Raw genomic sequence first — 18,715 nt, 5'->3', positions numbered from 1 at the left:
GAGGCTATATCAGGTTTCTTTTTAATGCCATGAAATAGGGGCCAATAACATCACGAAAAGATGGAGACTTGGGTCCAATAGTTATAAGAACAGTGTGTGAAATATGTTTAAAAAATAAAACCTTGAATAAAATAAGCTAGCATAGCCTGTGCTGTCAGTTCGAATAACACCTACCTGCTGGGTGACTGAATGACTCAGGAATTAGAAATGGGACATAGGCCCAGATCCTCAAAGGTACTTCGGCATCTAAAATCTCATTGTTTTAACAGGAATTAGGTGTCTAAATACCTTTAAGGAGCTGGGCCATAAAGCTTTTCACCTCTAGGCCACCTGTTGGTAAACACTGACCCTGGGTTGACAGCTTTTCTGAAATGAGTGGGTGGATCTCTATCTCACTCCTAGTGGACACTGATGAGAAAAACAGCCTCATAACTGGAGATAGTTCCCATTCTTTTGCAGTCTAAGCAAAGTAGGAAAGGACTGACTCCATGGGCCATGGAGATTGAGCAGGCTTTCTCTTCTGCAAGCCAGGGTGGGGGCAATATAGGGTAGCCCGCTTAGCTCCAGAGCACGGTCTTCAGTCTCCAGGGCTGCCCCTAAACCAGTCCCAAAAATAGGCAATAAGCAAAACTGTTTGCTTTGCCCAATAGTTCTAACAATGAATTTGTTTTCTTTTACATAGCATGATCAGAAGAAGTGTTCCTGTGGGGAAGTGTCAAACAGTAGATTTCAACTCATCAGAGAGGAATATGAAAAGGTAACTTGGGGGATTCTCCCAGTCATCCATTGCACAATTGATTTCTATTGCTGGTGGGGGCGGGGAGAGGGAACAAACAGGACACCACCTCATTATTATTAATTTGTATTATAGTAGCACCTGGAGGCTGCAACCAAGATCAGGGCCCCATTGTACTTGATGTTGCACAGACACACAAGGCGAGACAGTCCCTGCCCCAAAGAGCTTAGGCCTAGATTTTGAAAGGTATTCAAGTGTTGTTGTACTCTATGTTGCAACATGTAGCTGACTTAGGAGCCTAAATCTCATTTTTAAAAAGGATCTCGTCACTTTAGGAGCCTAAATCCCATCAACTGTTGCCCAAGTGATTTTTGAAAATGGGAATTAGGCTCCTGCAGCATTTAGGGTTTTTTTGATAATTTTCCCATTGTTTTTAAGAATCAGAATTTGCAAATAGTTGCCACACGTTGATGTCTAAGCTACCAGCTTTCCTCCAGATTTTACTTAGAAATGAACAGTGATGACTATATGGTACCTATTGGCTGAATCATGAATTTTCCCGGGGGCTACCATTTCAGTCGCCATTCTTCAATTCATAAGATGAAGAGAAAATCAGTTAAAAAAATTAAAACAAGCTCCTTTAGTAAAGTCCTGCGGGATCACATGAATTACATAAGTAAAACGGGTAGATGCAAAACCAAATCGATATGATCAACCTTTAATGTTATCGACAGCTTTTTATGAAGGCACTAACAGTATGACTCGGTTTTATTTCTTTAGCTGGACAGAAACGCTGCAGCAAACAAAGCACTGGGTGAGCTGGATGTTCTCTTCGTCTGGATGGAAGGGACTAAGGGCTAAGAGCAGGGAGAAAATCTGGAACACAGCCTATTTTTCATTTTATTTATTTCAAAATTATTTACAAATCTTCCTGTCTTTTTTTTTTTTTTTTTGCTTTCTGTAACACTGTAAACTGACGTAGCTTCTTGGAAGCCCAGGGAGGTCGGACAGTGTACCTGTGTGTATGTTAATTGTTTGTTACTGAAAGAGGCAGATGTCTGCATGGCTCAAGGAGAAATTCCCCAAGATCCTGATCTTCAGAATCTCGAGGGATCTGGTGATGTAGGCTGCGAGCTACTTTCATTTGATGGAGCTGCACAGCTAAAGCACATTTGCCTGATCCTGGAATTGTGAGCACTCACTGCTTCTCAGCCCCAGGCCACGGGAGTGGAGATGTCACATCAGGAACAAACTGATGTTGTTTCCCTTTCACAGGGCACAACAACATTATATCGCTACTTTTCTGGTACTTACTGATAACGATGGGCCTGAACTAAACGCTGGATCTAAATCAGTTCAGGAGCATCTCTTTCAGCCATATTGTTGCACCAGTCACATTAAGAAGCCAGAATCTTCACCCACAGATTCAATAGATAATTTTTTAAATTGTTCTTTGCCCCTGTACTGTTTGGTCCCAATCAGGGCTAGAAATAGAGGCATCTGAATACTGTGAAACACTCTTCCAAGAGCATTTCCAGCCTATCTGCAAGGAGGAGGTACCAGAAAACTCACAAGAGCCCCTTTTCTTTCCATCCAAAGGTCGTTCTCAAAACTGTAACCCCTACTCCCCTAAATGGTCCTGTTAACTTGAATGAGACTGTTTCTCTGAGTACAAGATCAGGCACCACACTTTCCAGCTCAAGTGGCCTTATTCTCCTTTCACTTACACTCATGTAGGTCAGGAGTAACCCCACGGTAGTAGATGGAGATGTGTAGCTATGTATCTGGGGTGAAATCCTGGCTCTACTGAAGTCAACTGGGAGTTTTGCCATTGGCTTTGAAAGAGGCCAGGACTTCACTTCTGGTGTCAGTGAGATGAGAATCAATCCCAAGAGGTTTAGATGAACTTAGATAAGTATTCACCCGAAGTGGAACCTTTTGAGGTTCTCACATCACATTATGCACAGGTATAAGTGACAAGAACTTATCAGACACTAACTTGTAAAATATCTTAGAACTAAAACTACATTTCCATCATAACACTCATCTGAGATCTCTAATGAAAGGTACTATGCAAGTTCCAAATGTTATTTATTTTAAATAAGGTCTATTTAAATAATTGGTTTTATTTAAGATGTATTTATAGTAAAACGTATTTAAGGTGTATCTGTTCTTATATAACTAATATGGCATAGATCGTATTGTCTGTTATTCAGTATGTACACATTGTACAAGTTACTAGCAGCGAATAATGTCACTGAGAAGCTGATATCAGGTGTAATGACAATATTTGTTCTTGCAATATTTTGAATGTCTAACTGTATTTAAGGTGTATGGTCAAAGTTGTTTGCTTTTTTGCAGCTAATAAAAGTTACTTCATTTCAAAACGGATGGAGATCATTTCTTTCATACAGATGTTCGGGGAAGGGCAGCATCTGAGAAGGGGGAGAGAGGGTCTGTACTGTCCTTCCGTCTGCAGAACAGACAGGACTCAGCCATGAGAAATATAAGGAAGATTCTTTATTGAAGCTACTGGTCACAGATGGGCCCTGTGGTTGTCTTTTGCTCCCAGACTAACACAGCCCATTCTGTCCACTGTATCCACGTGGGGGTCATACTAAGTCCTGTCCAGGAATCCGAAGTCATGGAAGACAATGGTGACTTGAGAACAGGATCCAGAACCACTGTGAAGGTCACTGTGAAGTAGCCTGGGATGATACCTTTTGCCTGGACCGTAGCAGTATAAGCTCCCCAACCCCACCACACTAGTAGGGGTATACACGGAGGGACTTCTCTAGGGCTGTGATAGTAGTTTAGGGTCTGAATCTAATTTCACTTATACTGCTATAAATTAAATGTGAGACACGCTGAATGAGGTAATGTCTTCTATTGGACCAATTTCTGCTGGTAGAAGGTACAAGCTACGCAGAGTTCTTCTTTAGACCTGGGGAAGGAAGCGGAGTGTTGGAACTGAATATAAATTGGGACAGATTGTTAAGCAGAAAGGGTAACACACTGGAATTAAACATAACTTCACTAATATCAATGGATTTACATCAGTGTTAAATTGGGATCAGGCCTGTAGTCTCAATAACAATAAGCAGTCGCCTAAAATTTTCTCCAAAACATTTTTATTTATTTCAATGAAAAACATGTATAAAGTATTTGGAAAGGGGAGGGAACCCCAAAAACCAACCCTCTGTTTTCCAGCCAGTTTCATAGATAATCAGAAATTTCGCACCAAAAATGCATTTGATGAAACATGAGAAAATTTGCAAAACAATTCTCCTCCTTTTTCTGGGCACTGGATTACGAACTATATTCACCTAGTTCAAGCCAACAATAAAGATGAAGTTTAACGCTATCTCAAAATGTCAATGAGCTTATAGGGTGAAATCCATTCTTGTGCAATGAGCACAAAACCTAGACAACACTTCAGTCTATTAACCTAATTTGAGGATTTAAATGGTGCTTAGGTCCTGCACTGACCCTCTGCATAGGAGAAATCTTCAGCCATAGTCAATAAATATTGAGGGGGAAAGTTTACCTCTGCTTATAATTGTTTGCCTCAACCTGCATGTTTTGGCAACCATCTGTACAGACCAAGATCTGCAGCGCAAATTAGAAAAATCACATTTAAACAACCACAGCACATCCATTGTACCTTTGTAAACTCAGCACTAGCACTGTGTGTGGAGAAAGCATATAGACCAGCTTCTGCAGGGCAGTGTGGTTACAGAGCATCAAAGTAATGCTTTGATATGTAGGGTCCAGGTGCTGATTGGAGGCGGCTTTGTATGGGCCTCAAGTCCTTCCTCAGCTGTGCCTGGTGATCCATGCGCAAATGTACAGTCACAGCAGCTCTTACAAATCAACTCTGCAGTGATATGAGTCATGCAGTACATGAGAACCTAGGAAAAAATCATAGAGGAAAGTGATCAGGAACAGTCAGCATGGATTCACCAAGGGTAGGTCATGCCTGACTAATCTAATCGCCTTCTATGATGAGATTACTGGCTCTGTGGATGAGGGGAAAGCAGTGGATGTGTTGTTCCTTGACTTTAGCAAAACTTTTGACACCGTCTCCCACAGTATTCTTGCCAGCAAGTTAAAGAAGTATGGGCTGGATGAACGGACTATAAGGTGGATAGAAAGTTGGCTAGATTGTCGGGCTCAAAGGATAGCGATCAATGGCTCCATGTCTAGTTGGCAGCCGGTGTCAAGTGGAGTGCCCCAGGGGTCGGTCCTGGGGCCGGTTTTGTTCAATATCTTCATAAATGATCTGGAGGATGGTGTGGATTGCACTCTCAGCAAATTTGCGGATGATACTAAACTGGGAGGAGTGGTAGATACGCTGGAGGGCAGGGATAGGATACAGAGGGACCTAGACAAATTGGAGGATTGGGCCAAAAGAAATCTGATGAGGTTCAATAAGGATAAGTGCAGGGTCCTGCACTTAGGACGGAAGAACCCAATGCACCGCTACAGACTAGGGACCGAATGGCTAGGCAGCAGTTCTGCGGAAAAGGACCTAGGGGTGACAGTGGACGAGAAGCTGGATATGAGTCAGCAGTGTGCCCTTGTTGCCAAGACGGCCAATGGCATTTTGGGATGTATAAGTAGGGGCATAGCGAGCAGATCTAGGGACGTGATCATTCCCCTCTATTCGACATTGGTGAGGCCTCATATGGAGTACTGTGTCCAGTTTTGGGCCCCACACTACAAGAAGGATGTGGATAAATTGGAGAGAGTCCAGCGAAGGGCAACAAAAATGATTAGGGGTCTGGAACACATGACTTATGAGGAGAGGCTGAGGGAACTGGGATTGTTTAGTCTGCAGAAGAGAAGAATGAGGGGGGATTTGATAGCTGCTTTCAACTACCTGAGAGGTGGTTCCAGAGAGGATGGTTCTAGACTATTCTCAGTGGTAGAAGAGGACAGGACAAGGAGTAATGGTCTCAAGTTGCAGTGGGGGAGGTTTAGGTTGGATATTAGGAAAAACTTTTTCACTAGGAGGGTGGTGAAACACTGGAATGCGTTACCTAGGGAGGTGGTAGAATCTCCTTCCTTAGAAGTTTTTAAGGTCAGGCTTGACAAAGCCCTGGCTGGGATGATTTAATTGGGGATTGGTCCTGCTTTGAGCAGGGGGTTGGACTAGATGACGTCCTGAGGTCCCTTCCAACCCTGATATTCTATGATTCTATGATTCTAGACAGTAGGTGGTAATGAGAGAAGTGTCTTTTTATAAAACATTAAATCTAGCCGTGGGTCTAAGGTGGTGTGAGGCAGGGAAGAATACTATCCGTGCCTACTCATCTCCGTCACGACTAGATGTAGTGGAATAGATTCTCAGCCTTTTGTACGGCAGACTCCTATAAGCTGGGAAGGTTTATACCAGTAAAGTCGCCTTATGTTGAAATAACTGCCCACAAAAGGGATTGCATGGACAGAAGGGGGTGTGAGGGGAGGTACTGAGATTTGGCAGGGGAGGGGGTGCTCCCGGATGGGCAGGAGGATCCCAGGCATTCCTCCCTGTTCCTTGGCCTGATCCCAGGTGCCAAGGTACCTGCTCCCGATCCTTTGGCTCCCACAACCGTCTTCCCAGCCCAGTCCCAGGTGCCACAGCAGCTGCTCCAGCTCTGCCAAATCCTACTCTCTGCTCCACAGCTTATTCCTGGGCCCCAAGGCAGCTGCTCCAGCCCCTCTGGGTCCTGCTCTGGGTGTAAGTTTAGGCAGGAACGGCTCCCTGCCAGGTTCCACTGCCCCTGAGAGGGGTCACAGAGGTAAAACTATTTTGGCCAAAAAAAAAAAAATCACACCTCTCGTCAATGTAGTGATGCCATAAAACGTGTAAGTGTAGCACAGGCTGTCGTGACTTAGGAACCCAGGCAGAGATGGCCACTGACACATTCTAAAAGGCATTACTAGGGAACTCAACCGCTTACTGCCATGTGTGCCTTTGAAAATCTTCCTCACAAAATCCCAGTGACAGCCAGGGACACCAGTGTGCCTAAGTGACCTACACGCTTCTGAAAATCCTGCCTCCAGAGTCGATGGAGCCTGAGGCTTATTCCCTAGTTGTTGTTTTTTAAAGTGGTCTAAGAGCACCGGGACAACTTTGTACTGCACTGGGAACACAATCTAATGAGTTAATCTGAAGCAACTCTTGACTCTCAGTAAAGATTCCTGGCACTTGTGTGCCTTGGCGGCTGGAAACACGTAGTCAGGAGGATTACGCATCATAATGTTTATACAGCATGCTTCAACAGTAGAGCTCAAAGCACTTTGCAAACGAGGTCACTCCTTATCCCTGTTTTACAGCTGGGGCAACTGAGGCACAGAGAGGGGAAGTGCCTTGCCCACGGTCACCCAGTAGACTAGTGAGAGAGCTGGGAATAGAACAGAAGTCTCCTGTATCCCAGCCCAGTGTTCTAATCCATAGGCCACATTGCCTCCCTGCCAAGATGATGTGACTATTACAGGGTTTTGCAAACCTGGCAAAATCCACTGACTGTCTGAATAGCCAAGCCTGCAAAGAAAAAGAAAAAAGGACGACACAAATTACAACTCCCCGTGCGAATTTAACTGCATTTTTCCAGCTTGCCCCTCAATTTTCAGAAAAGGCAGGTCTCTCACCTGTCTCATCAGTGCTTAAAAAGCCTCCTTGAACATCCAGTTATCTGGCACCTTCTGTCAATTATTGCCAGCAAAAAAAGGCTGAGTCGTGTACATTATGCAAGTGCTGTGCATTTCCCAAATGACAGCATTTCCTGCTGTGTCTTCTCATCGCATCACTATGAATATGTATCCAGCTTGACTGGGACAAAAGAATAGGGTGTGTAATATAGAGCCTGGCCTGTTGAGTCGGGACTATAATACCCCTTCCTGTAAACTAACACTGGAAATACCCATGGTCACAATCTTGATGTTGGGTTTCAGCGTAGCAGCCGTGTTCGTCTGTATCCGCAAAAAGAAAAGCAGTCCTTGTGGCACCTTAGAGACTAACAAATCTTTATGTTAATCATTATCTCTCCGTGCCACTAACGTATCACTCCTATATTTATGAGTCAGTTATATTAATTGAGTTCATTACAATTTTCTAGTTTCGCTATTTAATAGTTTACCACACACGGGGGCCTATTTCGGGCATTCCAAGGGGCTATATGAAGAGGATGACATTTAAAAAGAGAAACTGAGTCTGGGTATCAGGAAAATGGCCTCACTGTGAGATCAATTAGGCAGTGGAATAGCCTAAGAAAAGATAACATTCTTGTCATTGGGGACATTTCAACAAGACTAGAAAAATTCTTTAAAAATGTACTTTGTGCTAGCCAATAAGCCTCCTGTGCCAGGACTAGATAACCAAGCTATCCCTAATTTCCATGATACAGATCCGTGCCTCGGTTTCCCCATTGAATTCCCTTGTAACGTGCATTGAGAGCTACAGATAAAAAGCCCTCTGTAAGGGCTAGGTATTATTATGTTATTACTACTACTGTTTATACCCACTCAGACATTGCTCTGATTAGTGGCCTCAGAAATGGCAGCATTTTAAAGGTTAAACCTGTCAGACAAAAATAAATTGTCAGTTAAGTCACATGTCTTGCAAATTACTGCATAAACTGAACTCACCACTGGGCAGCCATATCTCATGCCAAAATTATCTCTCTCTTTTTGTTGTTGTTGTTGATGACTGGTGAACTTTTCTCTAGAAGAGGATAATGGAACTAGTCATCCCCTAAAGAGGAAGGAGGTATGAGCATGAACCTGTCTTCCCTTCTGTTACTGCCAAGAGATGAGCTTTTGTTATGTCTTAGAGATGTGGGGCTGATTGCACCTCGATGGCTGGTGAGGGGAAGGCGAGCTGGAATTACTAATGGGTAGTTTGCAGTAATGAAGGAAAGAAAGTGCCCTTTGAGGGGTTTTGTCTCTCTGTTTCTCCCTCTCTTGAACCCTCTCCATGGGCCTGAAATACAGATTAACCATAACAACTCAACAAGAGGGAATATATGTGATGGTTAGAGCCTGGAACAAAAGATCTGCAATAACAGCCTGTCTCTCCAGGCCCTTCATGCCTGGTATAGGACGAGCCAGGGTAATGGGAAGCAGTTCTAGGCCTTGATACCCAGAGAACTATGCTTTCTCCAGGCCAGGCAGCCCTGCAGAACACAGCCACAGGGCTGCCTTCTGAGGACCCCATCGTAAGCCCTATTGTAGGGGACATGCTGAGGGCCGGAGGGGTATGTTGCAGTGGGAGATTTGGGGCAGTGCTGCAGCCCATTAAGACAGCCCAGGGAGGTTGCTGTAACCTAGACAGGCCTCTCCAGCCCTTAGAGCAGCCTGGGAAGGTACTAAAGCTACCAAAAACTTCCCTAGCCCCATTTCCCTCTGGCCTGTGAGTTCTGTGCTGTGCTTCTTAGAGACACAACACCAAATCTCACCCCTAGATTCTATTCTGAACGCTGCCATTGATCTCTGCATGATCTTGGGCAAATCATTTCGCCTCTCTGTGCTCCAATTTCTCCAGTTGTAAAAAGGGGCGAGTAACATGCCCTGAGAAGGGAGCCTTATGTAACTGGCTTTTATAAAGCACTGGGTCCTGGCTATATGAATGCAAAGTGTTATTGTTTATCCCCTTTATTAAGCAGACACGCCCTCAGAAGGCATCCTCAGGAGTTAATAATTGTCTGCTGCAGGTGGACATAATCTTGACAGCATATTAAAAGGTGGGTTTAATAGGTGTGGATTTAAGTTGCATGTACTGTTGGGTGAACAACAACCGAAAGGTTGGCAGATTCCATTTGGATAAGTGTCCAAACCTTCTGGGTCTGAAAATCAGGGCTAGAAATCTCACAAGAATCTCATGCCGTATTTCAGCTCTTCCATTTCTGCTTCCAGTTGGAATCAGTCCAGAGGCAGGAGAGGACATGACCATTAAAGGGAGAGGTGTGGGGGGAATAAAATTAACCCAACTTTTTCAACTTATTGTTAATTTAGCATTGTTGGATCAAATTCACCTGTAGTGTAACTTCAATGGAGTTACATCAGGGATGGATTGGGCCCAAAGTATGAAAAATGTAATATACACTTTAGCTAACAAGAGACTGAACATAATCAATCAGATGAGCTGTATTTTTAGCCCAGTGAGTGGTTTGTTAAATTGAATCCCAGTTAATAGGAGATCTGGGGTCAAATCCAGAGCCAGTATAAGTGGCTATAACTTCATTGAAATCAATGGAGTTTCACTTGATTAAGCCAGGACTCTGTACTCTGTGAATTTGCTGTCTGATTCACCATGCCAAGTCCCATAATGCATGGCAACTTCTGTAGCTCTAATCTCCATCTCCCTGGATGGAATGGAATAGCGGCTGCAGTGATAGCAGACTGCAGTGTCCTTCATTCCAACCTCTTTTATGTGTGGAAAGGATTGCCGGGTTCCTGACATCTCTGCAGCTTCTGAGCGGAACGATGAAATATCATTCTCAGTTAAAGGAGCAGTGTGAGTGATGCAATGCAGAAACTGCTGCATGCCTTCTTGGAAAAGCTTAAGCAAGGGGATGGCTTTGATGAGAGGCCAAAACATCTGGATAGCATCAGGAACTGACAGCTCAGGTAATTGTGGATGACACTATCAGCCTTATCATACTTCAGAGAGAAATTCCTACTGAGAGGAGAGGGAGTGGTAGAGAGAGAAAGGCCTTAAAATAGACTCTTCATCTATTTGTACACCTCCTACAGTGTCCGTGTTATTGCTTTCTTGTGATGGGTGGGTCAGTCATGGGAAATGGCTTGGTGATCTAAGCTCAGCTACCTAATAACTGGATTTCCTAGCAGCCCACGCTTATAGTTCTTTCGTGCTAGTTCTCAGCTCAAGTACGAGGCTCACTACTGAAGTCCTGCTGAACAGAGCAACCATGTAGTAAGCAGCAACTTCCTATAATGGCTCAGAGTTGGGAGTCCAACCTGACTGCTGACACATTTCTCTCTATTTCCCTTTTCACCCCCACCAGCAGCTCTTTCGGTCAACATGAACACCCCAGGTTTTTAGTTTGGGCCATCAGCACAGGGTTGTCTCATCCAGCTTGCTGCAGCAATAGGGTCACAGCAGGAATGTTTTCAGTATTTGATGGTCTCAGGGCTGGCCTTATGGGTGAGCGCTGTGGTCAGGGGAATGCCATGGTCAAGAAGCAAGGAGTGAGGCAGGCCTGGGGTGCAAAGCTGCAGAAGGGAGCTTGGAGCAATGTGTGAGGGGAGGCAGTGGGGCCTGGGGCCAATGGGTAGGCGGTCAGCGGCACCAAAATACAAGTTTGACCTGGTGCCATTTTCCCTAAGGCTGGCCCTGGAGGGTCTCTTGCTCACGCAACGTCTAGCCTGCGCACACAAGCCACAGCTGGTGCAGAGCAAGTCTGCCCAGTTCTATAGTAGTGTGCCACTTGGAACACATTAGCCCAGCTCTACAAAGACTTCACTGGCTTCCTGTGTGTTTCCAACTGCTGTAATTGATCTATGCAGATGGTTTGCTGACCTGACTAACACCCTGCCTCCCTGTGCGTCATCCAGCCCCAAGATCTGAAATTCTCAGTGGTGGGTCCTGGAATTTATTCCTTCTGTTGATCAGACAGAGCCTGAGTTTGCTGGCCATCAGAGCCTGATGCAAGGCGTATCTGTTTGATTAGGGCTTCACCTAAGAAAGGAAGTGATTAGATAATGTAAGAAGGAGTGGAAGTCAGTCTGGGTCTGTATCTGCTAGCGAACAGTGTATACATGTCCCTCCTAAATTAATTTAAGATCAACAACTTGGGCTGCAGTAGCCTATTGGTTAATGCTCTGCCCTAACATGTAGGAGACCGGGCTTCATTTCCCAGGATTACCCCATAGAGGCCATTTGGGTTTGAGTCTGTTGCAGAGGCGGATCCTGTGTCCTAACTGTTCGTGCTCTGCACGGTTACACTGCCTGGGTAAGCTGGGTAAGGTATCTAGCCCTTTATACCTATCTCAGGGCGTCTCAAACTTCATTGCGCCGTGACCCCCTTCTGACAACAAAAATTACTACACGACCCCAAGAGGGGGGACCGACGCCTGAGCCTGAGCCCCGCCACCCCAGGATGGGGGAGGGACACCCGAGCCCCACCATCCAGGGCAGGGGTGGGGGGCCAAAACCCAAAGATGCAGCGGGGAGGTGGGAAGCCTGTAACCTGAGCCGCGCCACCCAGTGCTGAAGTGCTCGGGCTTTGGCCCCGGACGGCGGGGCTCAGGCTGTGGCTTTGGCTTCAGCCCCAGGTCCCAGCAAGTCTAACGTCAGCTCTGGCGACTCCATTAAAACAGGGTCATGACCCACTTTGGGGTGCCGACCCACGGTTTGAGAACCGCTGGATCTGGATGTTCCTGCAGTCTGTATAAACACATTGGTATCCGTGACTTGCCACTTTCCCTGTCCTTAGCACTGCACTGATGCTTGTTTGTCCAGCTGCGCAACTTTGCTTCAGCAATTTTTGTAAATCCACCCCCGTACCCTCGGCATCCCCCTGTCCCCAAACAAAAAGCAGGGAAGGAAAGGAGCAAGACAGGATTCACAAGGCTCATGCTGAACCTGGGAGCATCTTGCACTGTAGCCAAGGGCATTACTAGCACAGTGGAGGTGCGTGTTACGTAAGCCAAAGGGAACGGGATTGTCAGGGGTGTCTGAGGACTGTTCCGTAACCATATCCCGAAAGCTCTCAGCCCACACGCCCATCAGTCAGTGGTGCATGTAACATGAGTAACATTAGACAGTGAGGCCAATTCTGCTTTCAGCATGATAAGGGTAAAGCTGGGCCGTGCAGGAGACGGAGCTTTCTTGGGAACTGGTCCAATACTGTGGAACAAACTCCTCCGGGAACTAAGGGCCATCACAAACCTCATCCCTTTTCACTCCAGGTGCAAAGTGCGTTTCTTTGACCTTGCTTTCTCTAACATAAATTTACAGCAATCTGTATATTTAAAAACAAACAAACTTAAAACCCTACCAAGACAAGACCCTGCACTGCATATGCTTCTCCCCCTGGGGAGAGGATGACAGAACAAACAACAGGTGACAGATGTTGGTCATGATGTTTAATGCACTGCTGGGAGGCACTCAGATGCATTAGCCCATATGAGAACCTGCATAGAATAGAATAGTTGCACTGGTAAAAATGCAAAGTTAACTCAAGAGACTTCAGTGGGTTTACACTAACATTATACTGTTGTAAATGAGAGTAGAATCTTGCCCTCTGACATTAGTGAGCACCTGCTGTAGATTGGAAAGACCATAGGTGGAGAACAATTAATTAGAAGTTGAATAGTTGTGGGTGAACTTACCGTTCCTGTCAGCTCCCTCCAGCCTGCGGGGTAACACGCTGTAGATATTTTCCATTGGAATGTGCCCTTGGCCATGTTCGAGCGCACTCAACCTCAGATTTATTCCATAGGTTTCACTGGAAGCTGCTTCTCCAAAACATCCAGACATGTAGACTGTAATACCTATAAACCAATGGCAGTCAGCCGGTCTACAGGCGAAATACATTTAGCCTTCATGATTTGCTATAGTCACCCTGATATAAACTAATGGCTGGATTTTGAGAGTGCTGAGCATATGCACCTCCCACCAGTGGAAATGTGCCGTGTTGGCACCTCTGTAAATCAGACTCTAAAGCAGTTATACTATTGGTGCTTCTACAGCAACTTACAGCCAAAAATTCTGTTCACCAGACTTTACAAAATGGATGACCAGTTGCTTACACTGTCTTCACTGAAACGCAGCCCCCTCTGGGATGGAAGTCAGGCGTATAGCCACATAACACAACAATTCAGGTGAGCAAATGAAGTAGGTTATCTAAACGAAAAATCGTGAATTGAAACTGTAGGGCAATTTTATGCAGGCAGAATGTAATTAGTCAAATTGGAATTTGGCCGGGACATGGCAACTAACACTCAGTCATCAGATATGGACTTTCACAACGTAGGTTTTATGTTTCATCTGAAATTGTTTTATTGCCTATCTAGCTGTTTGGTTTGTTTGGTTTTTTTTCTAGAAATGAAGCCAGCTGACTGGTAATTTTTCTCTTGATGTGATAGGTGCAAGTGTGATACGTGTGGTACAAGAACCAAAATAAAATAGAATAAAATATTTGTGCAAATATCAGCTATTTTCACGAGTATTTGTGAATTTGATCCATGTTACGGTTTTGCTTTTGCAGCTACTTGCAGTTTTCATCGTGAAAAATAAAAACATTATTTTCTGCAAGAGGCAAGGAATTATGTGAATTTATCCAAAGCAGAAATCAATCCTTTTCAAAGAGAAATTATAGTTCTCCAACTGTGGAAACTGTCTTGTCCTTTCTTTTTACCACAGAGTGGCAGGTACCACAGACTGGTATAAGAAGTATGTGACCTTTCTCTTACCTTTCTTCCCTCGTAGCTGTTTTTTAACAATTATCATAGAAGCCACAAGCAGCAGCAGCATCAGGAGAATTGGTACCAGGATTTGAAAGACATCATTCCCATAATTGCTTCTCAAGAGTCTGGAAAATAATGAGTCAAAGGAGGAAGTGGTTTCACTGCCAGTTCTGACATGCAGATCCACTCCTCACACAAACAGCTTGATTGACCCGGCAGTATTTGTAAGCTTGAGAGGAAATGAAATGATCTAGGGGAGAGTTCATGCTGGAAAATCCCTGAGGGGGAAAGTTTGTGGAACTCACCGCTTTGTATGCCTGGGATGTGCATAGCTGATTGTCCTGGAATTCTTTGGAATCCCTTTTGTTATATTTCCCGTCTCTGCAAAGGTAACAATGCTGCCAGTGACGGCTGCAGGCATGATTATTGTACCTTCAGGGAATTTGATGCCAGGCGCAGCATAGGAGGTATATTTTGCCCATGCTCCTTTAGTCAGCTGTGGTTGTGTGACTCCTGGGGGAAAGCATATTAAAATGAACTGTTGCTACATTTCCCATTCTTGAACATGTGTAACTTTTCCAGTAAAGCATGTTTCATAGTCAAAACTAGGGATGAGTGCGAGGGGCAAAAGCTGATCTCACACGTATATTAATCTGGAGACACTCCATTGACTTCAGTGGAGTTACGTGGATTTACACCAATATGAGTGAGACCCAAACTTGGCGTGGGCTTTTTGTTTTCTAAACTGTAAAGCTCTTGAGCAATATTCTGCTCTCATTTCCTCATACTGTATTCGGTAGGTGGACATAACTGCGGTTAGGAGTTAGCCTTTCTTTGGCCTTGAGGATCAAAGATGCTAATTGTAAGACTGGAGCTAGTCACTATCTTTGAAGGATATTACTGATGATCCATGACAAATAGACATTTGCTGCAAAAAATCTAGATTCTAGAACACAGCGGACGTGGTTCTGCTCTCATATAATAATAATTAATCATTCATCATTAATTAATAATATAATAGGCTGGAGCCTGGCTGGGAGAGAATATATGGACAGGCACAATGACCTTGCCAAGTGTCTGCATTGGAGCCTCTGTGGCAAGTGCAGATTTAAACACCCTATGCAATATTATGACCACCAAATTGAAAACCTTCTCAAGAATTAAGAGGCTAAAATTTTATGGACTGGGGCCATTGGCACAGACAGAACAGAGCAGGCAAACGGGCTGAACATAGGTGGTGTAGAAAAGAAGACCAATAAGGCGATGATAATTAATATGGTCGTACCAGCAAAAAAACATAGAAAAAGAAACAAGAAGAGAAGATAGTGAGGTTTGAAGAACTTTCCCATGAAGTGGAATGATTATGGGAAACTAGAACAAAGACAGTCCCAGAGATTATTGGAGCACTCGGAGCAATCCCTAAGGATATGCATGAGCAGCTCAGGAATACGTTAGGAGTGCAGTACATCCCGATCAGTGACCTCCAGAAGTCAGCGCTCTTAGGTACTGTGAAAATTTTAAGGCGAGTCACAGGAGAACCAGTGCATTTGAGCACCTAAAATGCAGGAATTCTGCGGAGCGTTTAACAAAGCTCCTGACTACTCAAGCCAACAGAGTCAGTTTGTGGTCAGGATTTATGATGACTCCTGTGGATAAATTTTAGAGAGCAGCTTTCCCTTTTTAAGCTTAAAGATCTTTTATGTTTTGAAGGTTGTTTAAAAAACCCCACCATCCCCATTGTTAATATGGAGGGATAATTAATAATAATAATTAACATACCTACCTCTCATTAAAAATGTATGTTCTTTAGAACTGAGAACATGTTACAAAAGAAGTCAATGTTATTATCCCCATTTTACAGCTGGGGAGGTTGAGACACAGATGAAGTGACTTATCCAAAGTCACCCAGTAAGCGAGTGGTGGAGCTGGGAAAAGAACCAGAGGGGCAGATCTAGAGCTGGCATAACTGATCATGCACCAGCTGAAGACCTGCCTCAGGTTTCCCAAGCCCCAATCCAATGCCCTATTCATTAGGCCACACTGCCTCTCCCTTACACCCACTGTACACAAATATGACTCTGTTGCTGGCACCCAGTGCCGAGAGGCAAAACAACAGCAGGGGTTGGTTACTCGGTGTGTTTTACTTAATAATCACAACGGGGTGGAGAAGCAGAAAAGTTTATTTGCAGCTGCAAACAAGGTACAGGGAGAAGAGAATCTCAAATCCTGCACATAAGAGCAGGTCATTACACACACTTTTATATTTCTTAATGCTACTGCACTACACATCAGCCAATTAAAACTTTACGCAAATACTCTGCCTTCTTTATATGCCTTCCTTATATGGGTTACAACAATGTTTATTTTTTGCAACCTTTAACAAGCATTTTTAGCAACTTAAACAACCAGCACATTTTGTCTGGCCTTGTAACTATCTCCTATTATTTTAACTTGGCGTCAGCAAACCTTACACTATGAGGCATTATCTGCGGCTGCAACATTGTTTTAAGAGCAAAAGAGCTTACTCAAACCAGCCAGGCCTGAATTCTATTAAGGGTGGTTGAGAAGAAGCCCTTAGGCCTTCAGCAGGGAGACTTCCTCGACACTTATGGCCTTTCATCCCCTCAACTGAACTAGTGGCCATGCCCTGGGGTCTTCAACAATTCCCTCTTTTGAGAATACTTATTTTTATTGCTTGAGTTTTGTTATTTTTATTTATTTACTAGCGGGCTATGCATAAAATTAAAATTTTTAAAACTATGCAAAATAAGCATTTTTATACCGGACCACATATAACACAGTAAACATAACATGATTAATACAGGGAAAAAAAACTTAAATAATAGGCTAAAGAACTTACTTAGCCACGGAAAAGGCCCCAACTAGAAAATAGAGACCCTAGCCAATTTTTTTTAGTTTGTTGATGAATGCCCTTTATTAGCTGCTTTAGGCGTTGTAAATTAGCTTTTACGGATGGCCTTGCATTTGTTATATTAAAGCAACACATGCCTGCAAACTTTTGGCATAGGTGACCATGGCGTAGAAGCAAATAGTTTACAGCCAGCCTGTTTTGTAGCATATCCTGACGTATTTTTTTTAACTTATGTGAGAGTTGGGCCAGGATGGTTGAGGTTAAATTAATGGCCTTTGCCACCGTGCAGACAAGGTGCTTTATTGCGTGATAATTATGCACCACAAGCCCAGGAATATTAACTAAGGAAAAGGCCAGAGCTGCTGCCTTAGTTTTTGAGAAGAAGGTTTTTTGAGAACGACGTTGCGTTTACTACACTTTGGGCTAGTGACAGCCAGGTATTTACGGGTACAATGCCTGAAACAGCAGTACCAGTTAGGCACATAGCCAAGAGGGGGAAAAAAATATACTTTTCCATCTATTTTTTTGCTTTTTTGGCAGGCTGCTGTTTAAATAGTAATTTTAGTTTAAGATTTTTAGTGGAGGGGGCTGAATGCACGGTTTACTTTTTAGCCGGGGAGGGGGGAGGGGGTTTGACACCGCTTTCAGCCGGGTATAATGAATTTAATTTTTGTGTTTTTTGACTTTTGCTGCCGTGTGGGAGACCAGCAGGATGGTATAAGGTTTTTTTTACTTTGTTTGGAGGGGCTCGTCTTTCCAGGTACGTACGAGCACTGAATTACCAGGCTGCAGGGAGTGGATGGGCGAGTTTAAGGGTAGAGGCTGGGAATTTTTAGTATACCTGTGAAGAGACAAAAGAACAGCAGACAGGGAACACGTATACTGAGACAGAAATTTATTTTTTAATTTTTATTTTTTTTTGACACAACCGGTGTACTATTTTAGTGTGCCATGCCCTTTTAAACATAATTTTAAAGGGACTGAGCCTTAATTTATTTTTTGGGGAGCACGGATGCGGAGCAGAACTAGGGGCAGGGCATCAGGCCACCGTAGGGAGGCCTTTTGGCATACTTTTGAGAGATGTTGCTTAAGGGTTTGATTGGTTTGCTTTACTACCCCACTGGCTTGCGGTTTTTAGGGTGTATGGAGTTTTTAGGGAATTTGTAAGGCGTTTGAGATGCTTTGGATGATTTTTGATGTGAAGTGTGTTTTATTGTTAGATTTTATTTACTGGGGAAGTTTAAAGCGAGGAATAATCTCCTTAACAAACTTGAGAGCCACGGTTTTGGCAGTGCAATTGTGACATGGAAAGGCTTTTGGCCATTTGCTGAATTTATTTACTATGACAAGGAGATACTTGAACGCTTGGGTTCGGGGAAACTTAGTAGTTTATTTGCCACACCCGTCCGGGGCCTGGAGTGGGTTCCAGGACCGCTGGTGGTACTGGGTGTTTTGGTTGGGGGTTATTTTTTTGACAGACTAGGCATTTTGCCTGTACCTGGGCAGCCAGGGGTTTGAGTTTGGAGGTTATGAAGTACTTTTTTATTAGTTGGATAAGTGCCTTTCTGCCAGCATGAGTGGTTTGATATAATTTTTGTAATACTGGCAGAATTAGGCCCTTTGGTAAGAGGACTTTTTTTTTTTTAGGGAATGAAGCCATTCCTTCTTTTTCTGGAGACTAAGTTTGTTAG

General features: G+C 44.0%; 1 protein-coding gene across 4 annotated transcripts in view; it reads right to left on the bottom strand.

The window, feature by feature from the left end:
• Positions 1-1,445: 1,445 nt before the first annotated feature.
• The window catches only part of FCMR (Fc fragment of IgM receptor), a 30,792-nt gene continuing 13,522 nt past the window's right edge, over positions 1,446-18,715 (bottom strand). For 2 of the 4 annotated variants that reach the window (XM_027827438.3, XM_043533512.1), the window contains exons 4-7: positions 14,458-14,665; positions 14,159-14,277; positions 13,076-13,237; positions 3,851-4,647 (exon numbers count right to left, since the gene is read on the bottom strand). In XM_027827438.3, the coding sequence (XP_027683239.2) occupies positions 4,601-4,647; positions 13,076-13,237; positions 14,159-14,277; positions 14,458-14,665 (536 nt within the window). In that variant the 3' untranslated portion in view covers positions 3,851-4,600. Of the gene's footprint in view, positions 3,681-3,850; positions 4,648-8,368; positions 8,475-13,075; positions 13,238-14,158; positions 14,278-14,457; positions 14,666-18,715 lie in introns of those variants that run through there. The other 2 variants (XR_005223214.2, XM_037884845.2) reach the window with 2 other exon arrangements.

The sequence above is a fragment of the Chelonia mydas genome, chromosome 21 (genome assembly GCF_015237465.2).
Source record: "Chelonia mydas isolate rCheMyd1 chromosome 21, rCheMyd1.pri.v2, whole genome shotgun sequence".
NCBI lineage: Eukaryota > Metazoa > Chordata > Testudines > Cheloniidae > Chelonia > Chelonia mydas.
This window is presented reverse-complemented; position numbering and strand designations above follow the sequence as displayed.